General features: G+C 33.7%; 4 protein-coding genes, 1 long non-coding RNA gene and 1 pseudogene across 5 annotated transcripts; 3 read left to right on the top strand and 3 right to left on the bottom strand.

The window, feature by feature from the left end:
- Positions 1-234: 234 nt before the first annotated feature.
- On the bottom strand, positions 235-4,222 carry LOC17897686 (putative F-box protein At3g17560). The gene is made up of 4 exons (XM_023788746.1): positions 4,113-4,222; positions 2,228-2,419; positions 1,272-2,119; positions 235-536 (listed from the first exon to the last, which is right to left on the bottom strand). The coding sequence occupies exons 1-4, from the start codon at positions 4,220-4,222 to the stop codon at positions 235-237; spliced, it is 1,452 nt and encodes a 483-aa protein (XP_023644514.1).
- A 2,804-nt stretch (positions 4,223-7,026) lies between these two features.
- On the top strand, positions 7,027-10,267 carry LOC17897520 (annotated as a pseudogene).
- Positions 10,268-13,137: 2,870 nt separating this feature from the next.
- Positions 13,138-14,863, bottom strand: LOC17898611 (putative F-box protein At3g17560). Its single transcript, XM_023788745.1, has 3 exons — positions 14,851-14,863; positions 14,123-14,309; positions 13,138-14,014 (listed from the first exon to the last, which is right to left on the bottom strand). Exons 1-3 carry the CDS (start codon positions 14,861-14,863, stop codon positions 13,138-13,140), a joined length of 1,077 nt encoding a protein of 358 aa, XP_023644513.1.
- Positions 14,864-18,049: 3,186 nt separating this feature from the next.
- On the top strand, positions 18,050-19,101 carry LOC111828546. The gene is made up of 5 exons (XM_023788744.1): positions 18,050-18,193; positions 18,290-18,557; positions 18,655-18,739; positions 18,807-18,877; positions 19,013-19,101. Exons 1-5 carry the CDS (start codon positions 18,050-18,052, stop codon positions 19,099-19,101), a joined length of 657 nt encoding a protein of 218 aa, XP_023644512.1.
- LOC17899774 lies at positions 18,927-19,794 on the top strand. Its single transcript, XM_023776823.1, has 2 exons — positions 18,927-19,315; positions 19,397-19,794. The coding sequence occupies exons 1-2, from the start codon at positions 19,311-19,313 to the stop codon at positions 19,782-19,784; spliced, it is 393 nt and encodes a 130-aa protein (XP_023632591.1). The 5' UTR covers positions 18,927-19,310; the 3' UTR covers positions 19,785-19,794.
- LOC111828566 lies at positions 19,370-20,664 on the bottom strand. The gene is made up of 2 exons (XR_002832385.1): positions 20,408-20,664; positions 19,370-20,086 (listed from the first exon to the last, which is right to left on the bottom strand). It is a non-coding gene; the product is annotated as an uncharacterized LOC111828566 (long non-coding RNA).
- Positions 20,665-23,284: the final 2,620 nt, after the last annotated feature.

The following is a 23,284-nucleotide window of genomic DNA, read 5'->3' as shown; positions in this document are numbered from 1 at the left end:
TCATAAATAACGTGTGATGGACAATTTTTATGTATTTCCCATTATAAGTGATGTATCAGTTTTTTATGTATTATATGAATTATCATATTGATTATTTGTTTTCATTATATATATGAGGCATTATGAGCTATAAGACAAAGGATGTTATTATTATTACACACATTAAAGACCACTCGTAAAGACACAGCTCATTTATTGATTACTTTATAACTTAAACCAGTAGTTAGCTCCAAATTAGTTTTCTTGGACTTGGCCGATGAACATAGTAACTCCTGTTATGTTCTCTGTGACCACCAACTGAAACAGATGATCCACCACAAAATCTATCTCATCTTCCTCCATAAGCAAACCTCTTAGTTTTATAACTCCAGCTGATGCGGCTGCGGCTTCTGTTCCTTCTTCGTTCACCTCGATGCATGCTTTGTGGAAAATGTTCGATACGGATAGATTCTTCCCCATTTCTGGAGATTCAAGCATCTCAGTTATACCGTCTTCGCCACTGAATGGCGAAGTCAGTCCCAATCCTTTCAAAATATCTGAGGCGTCAAACCCGAAGAGAATTTAAACTTTGGAATATTGAATTCACCGACTTTAAATTGTCTACATGGAATGCGGCTCTCTAAGAACCCAAGAGTAGAAACTATTTTGTCTGGTATGTTGGTTTAAACTTAAAGAAAGCTTGAATCTCAAGCTAAACCTAATCCTACCGAATTATGGTTTTTAGGAGAAAGAAGTTTAGGAGTTATCTAAACATGTATTATTCTTGAGTTACGTTATATTTTCACAAACGAGATTTGGTATTAGAACCATTGTACGATCGTGAAGAAACAATGGGAGATCTTGTCATCCCAATGACCAAACCAAGAGGACGAGAGTACCTTCACTGATCATGTGTCCTATGCTAAGCATAACCAATTATACGGTATGTGACATGATGATGAAAATCACACTCAAAGTTTCTAACGTCTCTTTTCGATTTCGTTTTTTTTAAGACAAATTAATAACCAAAGTATTACTTATCGCACCGAGCCACCAAGACATCTGCCTCTTCTTGGTCAATGTTCATGTCTCTAGGGAAAACGAGAGAGTAGTTTTATATGAGATGAAAGAATGTGAGATGGCATGGGGACTCGTGCCTGGGAGCAACATAACCTTTTTTGTTGTGTGTGTTTTGTGTTTAGTGTTTTCTTTTTTCATCAATCCAAGGACATAACAAAGGAAGAAATTAAAGAAACAAGAATGCTAATTTTTTGGAACATAACCAAACAAACTTGGAACACTAAGAAGTGGTATACTCCATGCTTGTACGCCACCATCAACTGAAATATCGGGTGATGCTCTATATTCTTCTCCTTCTTTAACAATCCACACCATTGTGAAGTCGAAATTTCCCGCTTCATCACAACACACGACAACTTTCTTCTCCTCATCGATAATGGAGAAGCTCATGGAATCCGAAAAACAATGGTTTAATCCTAATAAATCTACTCTTAAGAACTTGCTCCACGACACAAATGTGGTCTCAATCTCATCGGTCATCCATATTTCCACCTCTAGTGTCTTCCTACTCTGATATAACAACGAGAGACGTTCTTCTCTAACAACCGAGAGAACCCTAGTATCAATATGGCATGGTTCATGATGAAAGGGAGCGCATAAACGTTGAAACTTTTCTGTTGAAAAATCAAAACTGAGTAGTGAGTAGTCTCCTTTTTTATTACACGACATCCAATAAGTATTCCCATTTAAAGATACACCACCACTAGGTTTTAAGTAGGCTTGATCGGGAAGGACCGAATCCAGATTCCTCCATAAATTAGAGCTAAACTCATATATTTCCGATATAATGTTGCCTTCTGGTTCCGGAGTGACATTAAGTGCACCCCAGCCCCATGATGCCGCCAACTTTACGTATTGACACCGGAACCTCAAGATTTTGTAGCTACGACACAACTCCTTGTTGTTGTATCCGAGAGCATACGCTCCAATGTAGTGATCTTGCAGTTGGGTTACTTGGATCCACCTGGTTTGCCCCGAAAACGGGTTCCAAACCACAATCATGGTCTTCATCAAGAGGCTGCATAGCAATATGCCATCGCAGTGAAAGGCTTCAGATAAACTGACGAATTCGTCACGATGGGGAAGAGCTAGGCGATGCGGATATATACTGACCACTCTCATAACCCTATCGACAACGGAGCTCATTGGACATACCGTATTGCCAAACAGCATAAGAGCATGATACTGCTTTGCTGTTTTGTCAAAGTGTTTTTTGATGAATCTAGGATCTTTGAATAAAGCTTGATGGTACCATCCTTTGCAAGTAGATCGTAATCGTCTCAGGGATGTCACGGGGACCCTATATAGTATCTCTTCTATCAAATCTTGTGGCAGTTGGGATATCGTCATCCTTGTTTCTCTCGTGATCAATTAGGGTTTCAGGTGAACTAATGTAATAAAAGTTCATATATATATACTGTATGAAGAAATAAGTGGAACAATATTAACTTATACACATTCTTATCATATTATTATTATTACTTTTTTTTTGTCAACTTACACTAAAATGTACTTATCTTATATTACGATCTTCCAAAATCTGGTAATGCTAAAATCTGGTCCTTAAACTTATAACGATTTGACTTTCGTATTTCTGAAGAAGATATACCTTTTAAATCATATTTAACATTCTTTTATAATTTCTTAACTGCTATCAATAAGTTTGTTTTTTTTTTCCATACTTTTCTTCTATTTTACATACAAGTTTTTTTCCTTCTCTTTTTAAGACTTAGTTTTTTGCATATTTTCTTTTATACATTTGGAAAATTAAGGATTTTTATATATAATTTTTAAAAGTAATATTAGATATATATATATTTAGATTTGGAATTTCCTATATCAAAATTTAATTGTAGCAGTTTTCTACAAAAAAAGAATATGTAAATTATAGAACAGACAAAATACAAAAATAAGTTTGAAAACAGAGTATATGGTTCTCTAACTCCATTCCGAAGTGTTCTTTCATTCTTTGGTTAGCTGCTCGAAACAGATTAACAACGGCGGACCGTATGCTGGCCTGGAACAGAGGCGTGAATGGTGCTTGTGTGCTCTGTCGGGCACCACTTGAAACATTCCCTCACCTCTTCTTTGAATGCCCTTACTCTTCACGGGTTTGGCAGGATCTGTCTCGACCGCTCTTGACGCGCCAATTCTCTACGTCCTTTGGCCAGATTCTTACTCTTCTCTCGGGTCAGACCATAAAAGGAATAAGTTCTTATCTTCTGCGTCTCGTGTTCCAAGTTTCAGTCCACACGATTTGGTTGGAGCGAAACAGAAGACGGCATGGAGATACGCCAAGCACCACGGACCAGCTTGTCCGCTTCCTAGACCGCATGGTCCGTAATAAGCTCCTTTCAATGCAAGGCAACACAACAAAGTTTGGTGACGGGCTGCAGATTTGGTTAGCTACTCTACTACTTTTCTAATTCCTTTTAAACAATTTTCAGGTTTTTTTTTGCTCTTTTTTGATCCAAGGAAGCATTCATTGTAAAAAGGACATTTTTTTGTTTTGAATATATTTTCACATTCATTCAAAAAAAAAAAAAAGTTTGAAAACAGAGAGACGGTTGGTAGAAAACCGACAGTTGGATTGGGTGATTGTGTGGTTATTAAGGAGATATTATTAATTCAAGGTTACTATGAGAAAATTTAGTTTGTCTTGGAGTTTCATATAAAACTCTTGGAGATTTTTTTTACTTGTTTTGAGAATTGAACTTAGATTTATGGGAAAAATTGGGGATATTTGTTGAATCAGTGATGGAGTTTAACCTTAGTAACGTATGGTGCAAAAGGGGGGGATTCCTTGAGTACACCATTATCCATCAAAGTATGCATATGCCAATTCAAGCAACTGTTGTGAAGTAGTTGCACTTTTGCTGCAGTATATTGGTGGAGCTATATACAACACTGCCTCTTCTCGGTCAAAGTAAACCTCTCTGAATGTTCATGTCCCTAATGATAAAACGAGAGAGTCCCAGTTTTGTAAATTCTCTGAGTTTCAGGTCACTGAGCGGATTCAAATGCCTTATGTTGGTTAAGGTAAGTTTAATTACCTCTCTGAATGTCCCAGTCCCTGTTGGTAAAGTTCTCTAGCGCTACTGAATCTCATGGACTCTTTCTCGAACCCAATTATTGGGAACTGCTTAACATATTCTTCTACCATCTCTGATTGTAATTTCTCATTTGATTGCGTTGTTGCTCCAAAGTCCTTCAACTTTGTTCCTACAGTACATTATAGATTTTTAGATCAACAGTACAATCCCCATTTTTCGGAGAGCGTGACACAATAAAAAAGAATGAAACAATCCCCTTGAGACCCTGCCTTGATCTTTAAGGCTATCTTGATGTTTCTGTAACCTTATCTTGAGACCCGTTATTGTGTGAATTATATGGACCAACAGCTTGGTTTATTCTGCGAAAATTCAAAAGGAAAACTATCAAATATTACGAAAATTAGTCAGCACCTTCCTAAAGAATATTATAGCGATTTGTGAGTGGTAGTAGTAACAATGTCTGCATACTCGAGGAATAACGTACGCTAGCCGCAACCAACCCACTAATATATGAGCCAAGACAAATATTAGATTTTCAACGAATTCTATTTCCTTTCGTTATTTTACATAATTTTGATTCAGTTTGATTCGCGGTTGGATAATTAGAGTTTAAATATAAAAAAAAATCATATTCCATTCGAATAATTTGACAGTTTTGTTCAAGTTTGGGAATTTTGCACAATCCTGGAGTTAATTTTAATGATGTTTTACAGCCACAAAAAAAAAAAACATAAAATTCTAGCTTTTGGTATTTATTTTCTTATATAATTTACTCACATTTGGTGTTACCATAGAAGATGGTATAGAAGAAACCAAAAATGGTTGTGAAAAGTCTCTTTTGCGAATCCTTACGTACGAGTGGTGGGATAACAGGACAAGTAAGAAGAACCCTAAGCAACCTGACTTTAATCACAAAGATACATGTGAAGCTCTCTGGCATGACTTTACTAGACGACTTGACTTGTTAGACCAGAGAAAGTGAAGCTGAAACTATTATTAGCCTAAGGTCTATAATCATCGATTATAAATCTGTTTTTTTTTATAAAAATAATTAAATGAAATTTTTACATTCTTAGCAAAATAAAATAAAAAAGTGAAACTAAAACAAGGAAAAAAAAAACACACTCTATGGCTGTTTTCCTGATTCCTGAGTGTGAGACATAACCAAAACTTATAATCAATCTTTCGTTCAATGTAAAGATGTCAAATTCGATTAATCGTACCATTCATATATGTTGTACGTTTAGAATTAAAGTACTAAAATGTGTAAGAAATCGTTTGTGTAATTATCTCCAGAATATTTGTGTATATGATGATCAGAAGTAAATAAAATTTGGTTTTTATCGGAACATTCGTTGAGAGATAAAACGTAACGTATGGGTTTCGTGATATTATGAGAACACAAGCATCAACGAGACTTTATGATATTCGTTGTTAATACAGACAACTATAAACGTACAGTTTTGAGAACAAAACTCTTCAATTTGGCCAAGCTCATATAAAGATTCTAATGTTCAAACTTTTGAAAAGTTAATATTAACGTATGTTTTTAGGTTTGAATTGGATAGAGGACAACTAGGTAAAGCATTTCATGGGGGAAAAGCCACAGGAGAATAGTCCCATTTGAATTTGAAGGACAAGCTTAAACTACACGGCACTTTGATTTTTCTACTTGCCCTCACTAAACTCCAATTTTACTTTGCTCATTGAGAATGATTTTTTGATCTTCGTTTCTAATTTCTTACAAAAAGACTTTTTAGGGCCAAGATCGAGTTATGTAAGTAGAGAATATTGAATTGTATATTGTTTTGTATTATTGAATGAAATGATACAACATATATAAGCACATAACATAACCTATACTTGTGTGACAAGTCTCTTTTGTAATCATGGATTGTAAATCTGATTATTTTTTTTTTCAAATGAAATATTTACATTCTTAGCAAAATAATATAAAAAATAAAAAAGTGAAACTAATACAAGGAAAAAAACACACTATGGCTGTTTTCCGATTGGATTTAATTAAGATTAGGTCGAGATGTTATTGGGATGTTACAAGTGTATTGCATCACTCTATGTTACATGATCCTGATTCATAAGTGTGAGATATAACCAAAACTTATAATCAATCTTTGGTTTAATATAAAGATTTCAAACTCGATTAATCGTACGTTTCATATATGTTGTAAACTGAATATACAGTTTAGACTTTTATGTACTAAAATGTGTAAGAAAATATTTTAGTATTTGTTAAGTATTTTTCTTGTTAATAATCGTTATCGGAACATTCTTTGAGAGATGAAACGTAACGTATGGGTTTTGTGATATTTATGAGAACAAGAGCATCAACGAGAGTTTGTAATATTCGTTGATGATACATACAATTACAAACGTTTAGTTTTGAGAACAAAACTCTTCAACTTGGCCAAGATAAGTTTTGTTTTAATCTAGCTTGGCTCATATAAAGAATCTAATGTTCAAACTATTGAAAAGTTAATATTGACGTATGTTTTAGGTTGGAATTGGACAGATGACAACTTGGTAAGCATTTTATAGGATAATTCTACTTGTCCTACAAGCTTATGCTACACGGCACTTTGATTTCTCTACTTGTCCTCACTAAACTCCAATTTTACTTTGCTCACTGAGAATGATTTTTTGATCTTTGCTTCTAATTTCTTACAACATGATTTTGTTTTTAGGGCAAGAGAGTTTATGCTCTATTAAGTCAAGTCTATTGGATTTGGAAAGACTCACAATATTCTTTGTGGGGAAGAAATTTCATCGAAAAGACTTCAAAATGTTAAATCAATGGAGCTTCATGTGTTTGATTATATATATATGTAAGTGACCTGCAACACTAGTTCACCATCACTACTTCAGATTACTCTTTTATTCACAAATATGAAAGCTTTCTTACCTAATCAGAAAATGAGATTCCTTCTTCGTTCTATCTCTTTCCTTTTTTTCGTTTCATGTTTGCTAAACACATTCGTTTCTTCTACACAACACTTGTGTCATCTAGACGAAAGGGATGCTCTTCTAGAGTTTAAGACTGAGCTTTTGATCAAGAAGCCTCGTTTGGACGTTGATTCAGATATAAAGACCGAATCATGGATGAACAAAAGTGATTGTTGTTCTTGGGATGGCATCACATGTGCTGCGAAGTCGGGCAAAGTCATCGGACTAGACCTTAGTTTCAACTACCTCTACGGCAAGCTCGAATCCAACAGTAGTCTGTTTAAACTGCTTCATCTCCGTGATTTGAACCTTACTGGCAATAATTTCACCGGTTCTTCAATCCCAGCTGAGTTTGATAAGCTCATGAGGCTAGAAACACTTGACCTCTCTGATTCTTCACTTTCAGGCCAAATTCCAGTCAACCTTCTTCAGCTAACCAAGTTGGTGTCTCTCCATCTTTCTGATTCTTCTTCTTCTCTATCTATTGATGAATCTTTTCTTCATCTATTTGCTCAAAATTTGAGGAGTCTTAGAGAACTCGATATGAGCAATGTAAACATTTCTTCAAAAATCCCCCATGAGTTTTCAAAATTGCGATCTCTAAGGTCAGTAGATCTAAGCTTATGCAACCTCTTTGGAGAATTTCCAAGTAGTGTTCTGCTGATACCTAGTCTGCAGTCCATTACATTAAGCTACAATCCAAATCTGAGAGGCAATCTTCCCTCTTTTCGTGAGAATAATTCTTTGGTAGAGCTGACCATTGACATTACAGCCTTTTCTGGTCCCATACCCGACTCCATTAGCAACCTCAAAAATTTGATTTCCTTGACCCTTTCCTCTTCCCAATTCTCAGGGAAGATTCCGCTTTCACTTGGGAATCTTTCTCATCTCTCATTTCTCGATCTCTCTTATAATAACTTTGTTGGTGAAATCCCATCTTCAATTGGTAATCTAAAACAATTAACCATTTTTGATGTTTCCGAAAACAAGCTCAGTGGAAACTTGCCAGCTTCAATACTCAATTTTACTCAACTACGTGAACTCTGGCTCTCTTCAAATCAGTTCACAGGGAAGATTCCTTTTTCAGTTGGGAATCTGTCTCATCTCTCATATCTAGATCTCTCTGATAATAACTTTGTTGGTGAAATCCCATCTTCAATTGGCAATCTAAAACAGTTGACACTTTTTTATGTTAGTGGTAACAAGCTCAGTGGAAACTTGCCAGCTTCAATACTCAACTGTACCCAACTACTTGAACTCTGGCTCTCTTCAAATCAGTTTACTAGTTCTCTTCCACCAATCATTAGCCAATTCTCCAAATTAGAGTCTTTTTCAGCTGATGACAGTTCTTTTAAAGGAGCCATTCTTTCATCCCTAGTCAAGATTCCCTCTTTGATCCATATCTCTTTGCGTTATAACCAATTCAACGACTATACTGGGATTTCAAATATCTCTCTGTTACCTAATTTACAAAAAATTTCTATTAAGAGTAGAAATTACAACAAAGTCTCTGATTCAGAAGTTAACTTAAATGTCTTCTTGCCTCTCAAGAAGCTAGACTCGTTATCTATATATGGCATCCCTCTTTCAACAGCAAACATCACTCTTGATTCGGATTTCCCATCAAGTTTGGAATCTTTAATTTTGAGTGGCTGCAACATCACTGAGTTCCCTGAGTTCATAAAAAAAGGAAGAAATCTACAACAATTATATCTTTCCAACAACAAAATCAAAGGTCAAGTACCAGACTGGTTGTGGAGACTGCCAAAATTGGAGTTTGTGCGTCTCTCTAACAACTCTCTCAGCGGTTTCAATGGATCCTTAGAAGTTTCTCCGCAGAGTCAAATAAGTTATGTTGATCTAAGCTCAAATGCTTTCCAAGGACCACTCTTCATCCCATCCTCCAAGTATCTCCTATATTTTTTTGGGTTCTAAGAATAACTTCACGGGAGAGATCCCTCGATCAATATGTGAAGTAAACTCTTTAGAGGTCCTAGATCTATCAGACAACAACCTCCATGGCTCAATTCCCTGGTGTTTAGAGACTCTGGTGATGAGTTCTCTTTCGGATCTAAATCTCCGTAAGAACAGACTCAGCGGGGTTCTTCCTGAAATATTTCAGAACGCCAAGAGTTTAACGTCGCTTGACGTTAGTCACAACCAAATCGAGGGAAAAATTCCAGCTTCTCTTGTTGGTTGCTCTGCCTTGGAAGTTTTGAACGTGGGAAGCAACACAATCAACGACATGTTTCCCTTCCATTTGAATTCTCTGGAGAACCTTCAAGTCATCGTCCTACACTCTAACAAGTTTCATGGCAAATTACATAATGCTGATGGGGTTTGGTTTGGATTTCCTAAGTTGAAAATCATTGATGTATCGTATAATGACTTCTTCGGTGCCTTGCCATCTGATTACTTCTTGAACTGGACTGCAATGTACTTCAAGAGAGACAATAATATGGAACTAGATTACATTAGAAATTATCGGATCAACATCTTCTACATTTCACTTGTGTTGATGAGTAAAGGAGTATCAATGGAGATGGAACGTATCCTTACAACATACACAGCCATCGATTTTTCAGGAAATCAACTTAGTGGACAAATTCCTGATTCTGTTGGTTTTCTAAAGGAGCTTCGTATTCTCAACATGTCAAACAATGCTTTCACGGGTCACATCCCATCTACTTTGGCAAATTTGACGAATCTCGAGTCACTCGACCTATCCCAAAACAAGATATCTGGTGAGATTCCTCCTGAGCTTGGGAGCCTCTCTTCTCTCGCATGGATAAATGTTTCACATAACCAGCTTGTAGGTTCCATACCACAAGGCACACAGTTTCAACGACAAAAATGCTCCTCCTACAAAGGAAACCCGGGGCTTAATGGTCTTTCCCTTAAAGATGTTTGTGGCGATATCAAAGCGCCAACACAGTCCGAACTGGTAGAGACAAAAGAAGAAGAAGAAGAAGCATTGAGTTGGATGGCAGCATGTTTAGGCTTTGCACCTGGAGTTGTATTTGGATTAATGATGGGACACATAATGGTTTCGTACAAACATGAGTGGTTCATGAAGGTTATTGGCCGAAGCAAGAAACGAACCATTAGAGCTCGTTAACGCATTGTTGTTCTGTTCGACGAAGAAAAAGCAAGCGTGTGTAATGATCAATGTTTATTATGTATTATATGTGATGTATCAGCTTTTATGTATTATATGTGATGAATCAAGTTCTATGTATTCGAAATCATTAAATTTCAGAATTAACTAATTAATCTATAGTTTTGACGTACATATATGTTGATGAAACCATAATGTCTACTGTTAAAAAGAGGATGTTATTATTATTACATACATCAAAAGAAGTAGCACAAAGATGAGTCACCACTCGTAACGACACTCATTTATTGATTACTCTATAAGTAAAACCAGTAGTAAGGTCCAAATTAGTTTTCAATGCAACGGATCAAGGACTTGGCCGATGAACAGAATCACTCCTGTTATGTTCTCTGTGACCACCAACAGAAACGGATGATCCGCCACAAAATCTATCTCATCTTCCTCCATAAGCAAACCTCTTAGTTTTATAACTCCAGCTGATGCGGCTGCAGCTTCTGTTCCTTCTTCGTTCACTTCGATACACGCTTTATGGAAAATGTTCGATACGGATAGATTCTTCCCCATTTCTGAAGATTCAACCATCTCAGTTAAACCGTCTTCGCCACTGAATGGTGAAATCAGTCCCAATCCTTTCAAAACATCTGAATAACGCGAGAGAGAACTAATACTTTGGAATCTTGAAATCACCAATAGTAGAAACTATTTTGTCCGGTATGTTGGTTTATGCTTGAAGAAAGCTTGAGTCTCAAGCTAAACCACAATCCTACCGAATTATGGTTTTAGGAAAAAGAAGTTTATGAGTTATCTATTATGGGGTGGATTTGTAAATATTACACATGTCTCTAGTTTTCCTTATTTGCCTAATGTACTAGGGTTCTCGTGATGTATATATATTGGATTGTGTATCTAATAATAAACTTAAGCCCCATGAAAAGATCGGAATAGAACGGCTTAAGTTTATATTTGGACTATGGTAAATGTGGGACATGATGATGAAGATCACACTCAAAGTTCATCAGGTTTGGGAGATTATCAAGTTGATGGTGCAATCCAGTCGATGATGAGCAAGCAACAAAATTCCTTATAAACATCTGGTTTCGAGTAATACTTTTCTAAACGATGAACCAGTTTGTGTTCTTGTAGAAAGAAAAAAATGTTTAACAAATATCTAAAAATCATCGATACATATTAATAAAAACATTTATATACAGAAACATAGATGATTCAAGAAAAACGAACACATGTGAAAAAATGTAACAAAGAAACAAGGATTTTGCCTAAAACTAATCAACACGTGTAGACCGTTCGATTTATACGACCGCAAGATGGATTGCTTCGCCGTTACGGCACAGCCTCATCTCTGATATTCCTAAATATTTAAAACCTGATGGGATTGACACGTAACACGTCGGTTATACTGATTTTGTTTTTTTTTTTAAGCCAAATTAATAACCAAAATATTTCGTATTGCACCGACCATGTTTATAACCGTTAGAGATATGTATTTGTTTTTTCTTCTTCTCTATTTAATTTTGAATAAATGGAAAGTAACAGAGGAAGAGCCGAGAAAATAAAACCCTAGTAAAATCCTCTTCATCTTCTTCGATCTCTCTCTCTATCTCTTGCTCTCTCTTTTACCTTCTCTTCAACTTCTTCGATCCCTCTCTTACATTCGGAGGAGTCATGCGTATGTATTGGAGAAGTGGAGAAGTGGAGAAGTGGAGAGACGAAACACCGATCCAATCCAGTGTATGTTCTTTAATTTCTTAGTGTTTGAGTTTTCGATTTTATTGAATTGATTTCAATATCGTTGATTTCATTACAACAACAGTTTAATTAGGGTTTTGATTTCGATTCTCTAATTTGATAATATTCTCAAATTAGAGTTTAATTTTAAAATTCAAATTAGGGTTTTGAAACGAGTTGGGGTTTTCACATCTCTGGTTTGGAATTTTGTTTTTTGTTTTGTTTTGAGAATTGAACTTAATTAGATTTGTGGTTCGTTATATTTTCTTTATGTGACTGACTTGTACTTCTCTTTCTCTTTTATACAGTTTCAATTCCTGAATTCAAAGCAAAGAGATAGATGAATATACGTTGCCTGTTTTGTGGGAAAAATTGTTGAATCAATGATGGAGTTTAACCTTAGTAACATATGGCACAAAAGGGGGGTTTCTTTGAGTACACCAATTCAAGCAACTGTTGAGAAGGAGGTAGCACATTTGCTGCAGTATCTGCCTCTTCTCGGTCAAGGTAATCAAAATTACCTCTCTCAATGTTCATGTCCCTAGTGAAAACGAGAGAGTAGTTTTATATGAGATGAAAGAAGGTGAGATGGCATGGGGACTCGTGTCTCGGAGCATACAGAACTTTTTTTTGTGTTTTGTGTTTTCTTTTTTAATTTCGTTTGCATTTGATGCAATACATAGTACTTCGTACTTACACTTGTCTTCCCTTCAGTTTCTAGTTTATACTTTAAGCATTCAAAATAATTGACGCCTAGGGGTAAAGTTAATTACCACATATTCAGAAACTTATTTTTTATTTTTGTAATTGTATTGTACATTTTGAATTGGTGATCATCATGAGTTATGTATGTTAATTTATTGAGAATGCAAAAGATATCAAATGCTCTAAAATAATACATATGAAAGATGTTTATATATATCGTAAGGTTTAATAGAAAAAGTGGGATATACTATATGGGTTTAGCAATGAATATATAAAATTGAAATAATGGTATGGAAAGTGTAAACTGTATACAAATCTCTGGACGTAGATAGACAGACCAGTGTTGTTTGTTTTTCGTTTATGTGCAAAGTCACCATTCGTTTCAAATGAAAAGTGCATACATTAATTTACCAAACTTCAAGAAAATACTATATTATTTCATCCATCAATCCAAGGACATGACAAAGGAAGCAAATTGATAAAGAAACAAGAATACTAATTTTTTGGAACATAACCAAACAATCTTGGAACACTAAGATGTGGTATACTCCATGCTTGTACGCCACCATCAACTGAAATATCGGGTGATGCTCTATATTCTTCTCCTTCTTTAACAATCCACACCATTGTGAAGTCGAAATTTCCCGCTTCATCACAACACACGACAACTTTCTTCTCCTCGTCGATAATGGAGAAGCTCATGGAATCCGAAAAACAATGGTTTAATCCTAATAAATCTACTCTTAAGAACTTGCTCCACGACACAAATGTGGTCTCAATCTCATCGGTCATCCATATTTCCACCTCTAGTGTCTTCCTACTCTGATATAACAACGAGAGACGTTCTTCTCTAACAACCGAGAGAACCCTAGTATCAATATGGCATGGTTCATGATGAAAGGGAGCGCATAAACGTTGAAACTTTTCTGTTGAAAAATCAAAACTGAGTAGTGAGTAGTGTCCTTTTTTATTACACGACATCCAGTAAGTATTCCCATTTAAAGATACACCACCACTAGGTTTTAAGTAGGCTTGATCGGGAAGGACCGAATCCAGATTCCTCCATAAATTAGAGCTAAACTCATATATTTCCGATATAAAGTTGCCTTCGGGTTCCGGAGTGACATTAAGTGCACCCCAGCCCCATGATGCCGCCAACTTTCCGTATTGACACCGGAACCTCAAGATTTTGTAGCTACGACACAACTCCTTGTTGTTGTATCCGAGAGCATAGGCTCCGATATAGTGATCTTGCAGTTGGGTTACTTGGATCCACCTTGTTTGCCCCGAAAACGGGTTCCAAACCACAATCATGGTCTTCATCAAGAGGCTGCATAGCAATATGCCATCGCAGTGAAAGGCTTCAGATAAACTGACGAATTCGTCACGATGGGGAAGAGCTAGGCGATGCGGATATATACTGACCACTCTCGTAACCCTATCGACAATGGAGCTCATTGGACATACCGTATTGCCAAACAGCATAAGAGCATGATACTGCCTTGCTGTTTTGTCAAAGTGTTTTTTGATGAATCTAGGATCTTTGAATAGAGCTTGATGGTACCATCCTTTGCAAGTAGATCGTAATCGTCTCAGGGATGTCACGGGGACCCTATATACTATCTCTTCTATCAAATCTTGTGGCAGTTGGGATATCATCCTTGTTTCTCTCGTGATCAATTAGGTTTTCAAGTAAACTACTGTAATAAAAGCTCATATATATATATATGAAAAAATAAGTTGAAGAATATTAACTTATACACATTCTTAACATATCATTATTATTACTTTTTTTTGGTCAACTTACACTAAAATGTACTTATCTTATATTACGATCTTCCAAAATCAGGTAATGCTAAAATCTGGTCGACTTAAACTTTTAAGGATTTGACTTTCGTATTTCTGAAGAAGATATACCTTTTAAATCATGTTTAACATTTTTTTTATAATTTCCCATAATTTCCCTTACTGCTATCAATAGTTTTTTTTTTTTTCCCTTCTCTTTTTAAAACTTATAGTTTATTGCATAATTTGTTTTATACATTTAGAAAATCAATGATTTTTTATATATAAAAAACATAGATGGTTCAAGAAAAACGAACACATGTAAAAAAAATGTAACAAAGAAACAAGGATCTGTCTAAAACTAATCAACACGTGTAGACCGTTCGATTTATACGACCGCAAGATGGATTGCTTCGTCGTTACGGCACAGCCTCATCTCCTGATATAAGTCCCACATTCCTAAATACATTTAAAACCTGATGAGATTGACACGTCGGTGAGTAACTGATTTCGTTTATTTTTTTTTTTGAAGGCAAAATAATAACCAAAGTATTTCGTATTGCACCGACCTTGTTTATAACCGTTAGAGATTTTTGTTTTTTCTTCTTCTTCTATTTAATTCTGAATAAATGGAAAATAACAGAGAAATAGCCGAAAAAATAATAAACCCTAGTCAGATCCTTTTCATCTTCTTCGATCTCTCTCTCTATCTCTTGCTCTCTCTTTTACGTTCTCTTCATATTCTTCGATCCCTCTCTCTCTCTATCTCTCTCTATCTCTCGATCCCTCTTTTACATTCTCTCATAGGTGTATGGTGTAAGTATGGAAACAACACGAGGCTCGCCGATCTTCTTCGATCTCACTCTCTCTTTTACGTTCTCTTCATCTTCTTCAGTGTCTATCTTATAAGTATGGAAGCAACACGATGCTCGCCGATCCAATCAATCCAGTGTATGTTCTTTAATTTCTTCCATCGAAGTCAGTGTTTGAGTTTTCGATTTTATTGAATTGGTTTCGATTTCTCGTTGATTGCATAACAACAACTGTTTAACTAGGGTTTTGATTCTCTAATCTAAGAACCAAAATTAGAGTTTAATATTAAAAAATTCAAATTAGGGTTTGGAAACGAATTGGGATATCTCCTAATTGACGTAACTTAGGTAGTTCCTTACCTCTTGACTTGCTTACAAGAGTTCTTTAATAATTCGACGTATGTAAAATTATTTTTCTTTCTATATATTTTGTTTTATTACTTCAGATTCAGTTTTGTTTTGCTATTGCTTCTAAGCTTAATATATTCTTCTTTATTTTTCTGCAGTATAAAAAGTCCATATGTTTTGTAGATATTATTAAGACTTACATCATCACATATTATTTTGCAGGCAGTTGTTCTCAGGTTTCCAAAGATCATCAGGTTATTTTCAGGTTAGACTCTTAGGATTTATCTTTTTCAAAGTCTTATAACTCTGTTTCTAATGTTTATGCTCATATTGCTTAGTTTAACGCTTTTTTAACTTGCTATATTCATAGTTTAGTTGGTCAAAAGTTTCATGGAAGATTGAGTTGGTGAGTGTCTTTAGGTAACGAGCTAATTAAAATGGTATAACTCATGATCCTCTGTTGATATATTTTTATTCCTATTAAATTGTCAGTTTTAATATCTGGTAGGATTTTTATTTCTTTATACAAAGATTAAAAAAACTGCGTTTTTCTACTATTTGTGACATTCAAGTTCGTTTAGAAAACCATTCACTTACTTGTCGTATGAGTGTTACAATGTTTTGTGTTCTTTTATTTAAATGTAGCAGTGTAGGTAACTATGTGACAGCGATACGTTGTTCTGGATGATCGTATAGTTGTGTGTGCTTACTATATCTGCTGTTCTTTGGTGTTCTGATCTTGTGTGGAATGATGATTGATTCAATGAGTGTCTTTTGTATTTGTTTATACATAAATCTTAAAGAAACTTGTGTCTGAGATATGTCAGTTTTGTTGTGATGCAACCCATTTATGTTATGAAAGCAGAGGAAGTTTTGTGCAGCAATAGAATTTATGAAGAGTTCTCACAGTGATTCTTGATTTCATTTACGAATTTAGGTTTCCTTCTATCATCTTGTTGTTAGTTACTTACTCATTTGATCCTTCTCTTTTTGATATGGTCTTATGCGCTTGTTTGTTAAGTTTTTTCAGTGAAAAATTGATCAGTCTTGTTTCCTATGATTGGTGATGAATGATGTTAATGATTTATAAAATTGACCATTTCTTACTGTTGAAGTTGAGTAGCACAACAGTTCTATTTCAGTTTATATTCTGGTTCATGATCTCTGCAAATTTAAAAAGCATCTCATCATAGATGTGGAAACGTGTGAACCCACTCAATGAAACTACTACTCGTTGTATCTCATGGACTCTTTCTCGAACCCAATTATTGGGAACTGCTTAGCATATTCTATTACAATCTCTGACTGTAATTTCTCATTTGAGTGCATTGTTGCTACAAAGTCTTTCAACTTTGTTCATACAATACATTATAGATTTTTAGATCACCAGTACAATCCCCATTTTTCAGAGAGCGTGACACAATAAAAAGGAATGAAACAATCCCCTTGAGACCCTGCCTTGATCTTTAAGGCTATCTTGATGTTTCTGTAACCTTATCTTGAGACCCGTTATTGTGTGAATTATATGGACCTTATCTTGAGACAAGTTTGGGAATTTTGCGCAATCCTGGAGATAATTTTAATGATGTTTTACAGCAACAAAAAAAAAAAACATAAAATTCTAGCTTTTGGTATTTATTTTCTTATATAATTTACTCACATTTGGTGTTACCGTAGAAGATGGTATAGAAGAAACCAAAAATCCCTATATTAGTAAAAGAGAAGTACAAAAAGTGCAATCGGGTCGGGTTAAATTGAAAAAATAACCCGGAATTTTGAAATCGGATCTTTAGTTGTTGGATAGTAAAATGGATTCGGGTTTTATCATGTTCCTTTTTTAGTGCTATAAATCGGATTTATAATTATGGCATTGATAAAAGGCATAAATGATAAGGAAACCAACTTATGGAAATAAGTATATTCGAACATAATCTCCGTAGACTTTTAATCGGTTTAATTTTTAACACAATTATGTCTATGGCAATAAGTATATTCGAGACTAAAAGCAGTGAAAGTCTAACCCGATTACAAATAATAGGAAAAGAATATTCTTCCGCGCTAATGTCATGGGATATTAGGTTTTCTTTTGTAAAAGTGTCTATATTTACGGGATTACAATATCTAAACAATATTGATGATCGTCTATCTTTATGTTAATCATGTGCACTCAAACCGTAATTATTGTTTCTTTTGCAATGCAATAAACGATTCTTCCCATAGTTGATATAGAAAATAGAGAAAATTACTGAATATGGAACCAAAAATATACCTCTTCTTCACGCAATATCTTACTCGGTTTTGTAGAATATTAGCAGCATATTCTCAAACCAACCTTAACCTAAACTCACGCTGAAACCCTACTTCTATACTCACGTCTACTATAAAACGAGTAGAGGAGAAAGTCTTTAGACGCAATTCGTCAAAACGTTCCTTCTCTCTTTTCACTCTTTCTTCTCTTTTCAATGGCTACTCTTCCTACAACAGATTTGCAGTCCATTAAGCCTTTCAAAACATGCTGGCGGGTACAAGTCAAGATTGTCCATTCATGGAAGCAGTTTACACTTTACGCTGGGGAGACCTTGGAAATGGTTCTAGCTGATGTTTCTGTAAGTTTATAAATCACTATTATTGTTTTTTTAAAAATATATATATATCGTACCCACGCTAGGTTTTGAAAATGTTTCTATTTTCCTCTTTTCTAGGGTACACTCATTCATGCCACAATCAAAAAACAACAGCTTGGAAAGTTTCAGAGATTGATTGTCACTGGCGAATGGAGGATCTTTGAGAATTTTGTATTGACCAAGGCAATGGGAAGATTTCGAGTCACCAAACATGTTTATCGAATGTCAGTGATGAACATTACATCGATCGTGCCGTGTGCCTCACTCTCCAGCGACATCTACTTAGACTTGATTGATTTTGGAAAAATCCACAACGATGAATCGTTGAATGAAAACATTTTTATTGGTAAGTTTCATTATAGTTTATGTTTCATTCACTATAATAATCACTATAGATAACTCAAAACAATTTATTCTAAATCTGTTTAACATTTTCCAAGTAGATGTACTTGGACAAGTTGTCAACGTTGGTGAAATGAAAATTCATATTGAGAAAAAGAAGTTGGAGTTCGAACTAAGAGACACCAAGTATTGTTATTATAAGTTACCCAAATATCGTATGTATATTGTACTTGAACCCTTTGTTCTTTTGTAGTGATATCCGTTTAGCATGCACATTATGGGGAACATTTGCGGAGAAATTATTGGCCGCAATCGAGCAAGATCGTGAGAAGAAAGTTATTTGTTTGTTGCGTTTTGCTAAGATCAATTCATTTAAAGGTCCCCTTATCCCATCCTACAAGCTGATAACATTCGTTTATTACAACTTATCATATTAAAAGTATGACAAATGTTTTACAGGTGAAAGATCAATATCAAATGGTTTTGATGCTTCGTTGCTGGAGATAGATCCATATTTGCCCGCTGTCCACGACTTCAAAGAAAAGTAATTTTGTCGACACATATACTTTTATTGATGCCATAAGGTTATATATTTGCACTCACTAATACTTTTTATTGCTTTTTATCTCCAGTCTCCCTAAAGATGGTCTTGCTTTGACTATTAATTTGCAAGTTCCAAAGGTGAGAAAATCCAAGGAGAAAGGAGACGAATACAAAGGCAATCCAACCATCACCATAGCTGAACTCCTACAATCTTATGAGGTATGTTCATGGATTTTAAAGTTATGGACCTTATTTTTTTAAATAACAAACTAATATAGAATGAAAACATTTATATTGCAGGAAGGAAAATTTAGGGTCCTTGCTACAATTTGTGCCATCGATATTGAGTTTGCTTGGTATTACTTTGTCTGCTGAGAAAGATACAATGATCCAAGCATGGTTCAAACTAAACAGAGATTCAGCAGAAGCTAGAAACCTAACTTTCGAAGAGATACCACAGTTTTTTACTTGGCAGCCAAAAGAGAAAACCTTCAGAAGAAGAATGAGAACAATCAAGAATAGAAGAACATCTTATATGCCAAGTAAGTTTGATGGTAATATGAGCTTGAAATTACTTTTCCGTTTTCTGAAGGGTCCTAGAAGTGATGAAGAGTTGAGGACTTTTGATGGTGTGGTGTATGAGTCTTACAAGGATGCATGTTTGGCCATGGGTTTATTGGAAGCTTGAAGAGATTTTCGTGTTTACCACAATATCTTAAAATATTTTCTGTTTTGTTATTCCATATTGATATGTACCCTCTTAATTCCAAGTTTAATAAGAAGTCATTTCTATCATATTGTTCTAGCAAAACAATACTTAAAGAAATATAACTTTCCAGTACCAAGGCATTCAAATGTAAAACTATCCCGGTTTGGGAAAAAGATCAATTCCCATTGAAGCGCAATAGATTTAAGCAAACTCACCTTATTGTTGCACTTCCAATAGCACACCTACTCTTGCAAACGTACTGCGCAAAGATCATTCGGTTCCTGAACAATAATAAAATAAACATTTTAAGTATTACATGTTCAGATTTGGGCCTACGATGAGTCTTTACTACTAAAACAAAATTTTGAGCTACCGACAAGTTTTGGTTTGTGCTACCTTAGTTCTATGGGACTTAACCTTCAGATTTCTGATAAGTTTAACAATATGAAAAGAATATACAGCTTTGTAATAGTTTACAGAAAACTGATCGGTTGAAGGAGACAAGTGAAATAAACATAGCCGACAACAAATTACTTTAGGGATCTTCCATGGGTTTGCATAATCTGTTATATAGAGTTAGACTGAGAGTTGAAGGTTATTACCCATACAAATTCTGCAATCAATCGATTCCGCAGCTTGGCAATTCGATGTTTCCTTCCCTAATAATCCGTATGAACAATGTTCAGACCTGATTCATCATATTCCAATAAGTAGAGGAATCTTAATATATAGTTGCTACTAAATAGTTAGAAAATAAAAACAATGTGGTGGTAAACAATATTGCCTGAATTTGATGTCGGTCAAATGCTTCAACAGACAAAAATGGAGAGGCCGTCGGAGAAGATGAAAAGATTGCTTTTTTTTTCCCCTTATTTTCCAATAAACGTAAGTTGGTCGCAATACCACAAAAAACAACTAATAACATTTTTTGCAAACAAGCCCAATTTAAACAAAGGACAATCAGGCCCATACTACCATAACGTATGTTTTGATTTCAATCATAGCCCAAACATTAAAATTCGATCATAATAATTTGTGAACAACATTCACCGGATTATACTATGCTATTATAATCTATACTAATAAAAGGGAAGCATTTTGTATAAGTCAATCATAGTTTATACAATTAAAAAAGTAAAACAAAACCAATGTGATTATAAGAAAACTACATAACCGAACCCCTTAATTATAGAAAAAATTATATAAACAAATTAAACTCATAAAATTTAATTCGACACCATCATAACCAAATACCTTATTTATAGCAAACAATTTATTCATTAGTTTGGATTCATCGACTAATGTTTAATATAGTTAATAAATTAATTTAATCAATAATTAACTAACATTCCTAAAATAAAACAATCAATTAATCGTGATCTAAATACATATTACAAAACAACTATGCTTATAAGAAACCGATTTCAATGAATCAAATTTGGTAAATCAATAAAATAAATATTTTCACTAATAATGTTCATTTCTTAATCCATAATCATCTACTTAAAAGGGAAAAATTTTGAATAAAGTGAGCATAGTATATAATTAAAAAAGTGTAAAACATATAACTTTAGTTATAACAAATAGAATAATTTAACTTGATTTTTTAAAAACAGATTAGAACGTATATTAAGGTAAATGAATTATAAAAATATCTAAACCCATTAAATGTTTGTTCCTAAAATATAGATTGTTAGATGTTAATAAATTATGATAAAATTTTAAAATAAAATCAGTACGTAATTTTAGGTAATTGGATAATTAAATTATATAAACCATTAAATATTGATTTTAAAATATAGCTTATAAATTCCGAAAATATTTCTGATTTCTATTTTAGATAATAACTTCTACTAATAGCAAAATTAAATTACAAATATTTAATCAGTACATTATTTAGGAAATTGAATAGTTTAATCAATAAAATGTAGTTCCGTTTATAGCACTCAAAATTTACATTTGTTCTTTGTTAAATCTTTATATACTAGGTTGTTCTATTTTCAGATATTCTATTTAATCTCTTTTTTATAAACTTTCGGTATTTGTTAAATTTTATTAAAATAAACTAATATTTTCAATTGTTTATGTAGGGTTTCAAGTATGGTTGGAAAAGCCTATGAAGCTGTTTTCTAATAGGTGAGGTGAGACATTTAAACTATAATAGGTATATTGTTGGGATAACATGACGGTAAATATTGTGTTCAAAGAGTGGTACTTAACTATAAGGTTCCTAAGGTTTGGATAAGCAACTTTTTTTTGTGGTTTATCAATAACCATTGTATATAATTTTATCTATAATATATTTTTTCTAATTGAAGGTAATTATCTTAAATTATGTTATGAACATTTATAAAACAGGTCGATATTGTGCTTAACAGATTAAGAAGAAAAATCTCGAAAATTAAAGCAATTAACGTTGAATAAGGTTATAACTATAAGCATTGACGTTGTTTTTTCTGGTTTGATAGTTCACAAGTTTAATACAAACTTAACCAGTCACTAATTTCGGATTTTATGGTGAAACCATTATCATTAAAACATTCACAATCAAATGAAACTAAACCAATATAATTTTAAATTAAAATATTATACCAAATAATTATATCTAAAAAAAATCAAATCCTTAACCAATAATCCAAAAAGAGATATCACCTAGGGCTGTGAAAATACCCATATCCAAAAATCCAAACCGAAACGAATCTAATTCGAACACTATGGAATACTCGAATGAGTTTTAAACTTAGAAAACCAAAATTATGTATTCTAATTATCAAATATTACAATTATAAATTCAAAAAATGTCAACTATTTTTTATAGTAAAATAATTGAAATATCCAAAATATCATAAATATCTTAATTTTTTTAATTATTTTATCAAACTTTAACCATCTTTTAGAAAAAAATATAGGGGGAATTTCAAAAATACCCCTTTTTCAAACTTTATCAAAAACCCCACTAAAAATGTTGAAATTTATCCAAATATGTGTGTAAGCTTATAAATATATACACAAATTACCTTTATATGTGTATAAAACTTTATATACCTTTCATAAATAGCGTAAAAATAAATTATAAAAACCTTATAAAAACCTTATAAAACCATATAAATCCTTTTACAAACCTTTTAAAAACCTTATAAAACTTATAAAAACGATTTAAAACTATTTAAAACTATTTAAAAAATTTGTATTGAATCTGCCAGTAGTAGTTATTACATAGAAGTACCTTATAAACTATATAAAACTTTATAATTTTTAATATTTAAAAAGGGGTATTTTTGAAAATGGATAGATAAAAGAGATATTTGTAAAAAGGGGTACACCAAAAGGGGTATTTCTCAAAAATTCTCTTAACCATATTATTTTAGTAATTGTCTTTATTGATAATGAAAATAAGTCTGATCAATTTTTGTCTAAAATCAAACGAAAGACAAATCAGTAACTAATGGATTATGAGTATATAACATACCTAAAAGATA

This window comes from Capsella rubella, unplaced genomic scaffold, assembly GCF_000375325.1.
Source record: "Capsella rubella cultivar Monte Gargano unplaced genomic scaffold, Caprub1_0 scaffold_1, whole genome shotgun sequence".
Taxonomy (NCBI): Eukaryota; Viridiplantae; Streptophyta; class Magnoliopsida; order Brassicales; family Brassicaceae; genus Capsella; species Capsella rubella.
This window is presented reverse-complemented; position numbering and strand designations above follow the sequence as displayed.

Coding starts and splice junctions, on each gene's coding strand:
- LOC17898611 (XM_023788745.1), bottom strand. Junction 14,015..14,122: donor CAGTATCATGCTCTTATGCT/GTTTGGCAATAC, acceptor CGAATTCGTCAG/TTTATCTGAAGCCTTTCACT.
- LOC111828546 (XM_023788744.1), top strand. CDS start 18,050: ATGGCTACTCTTCCTACAACAGATTTGCAGTCCATTAAGCCTTTCAAA. Junction 18,740..18,806: donor TTCGAACTAAGAGACACCAA/GTATTGTTATTA, acceptor GTTCTTTTGTAG/TGATATCCGTTTAGCATGCA. Junction 18,878..19,012: donor GGCCGCAATCGAGCAAGATC/GTGAGAAGAAAG, acceptor AATGTTTTACAG/GTGAAAGATCAATATCAAAT.
- LOC17897686 (XM_023788746.1), bottom strand. CDS start 4,222: ATGGTAGAAGAATATGTTAAGCAGTTCCCAATAATTGGGTTCGAGAAA. Junction 2,120..2,227: donor CAGTATCATGCTCTTATGCT/GTTTGGCAATAC, acceptor CGAATTCGTCAG/TTTATCTGAAGCCTTTCACT. Junction 537..1,271: donor ACCACTTCTTAGTGTTCCAA/GTTTGTTTGGTT, acceptor TTGACGCCTCAG/ATATTTTGAAAGGATTGGGA.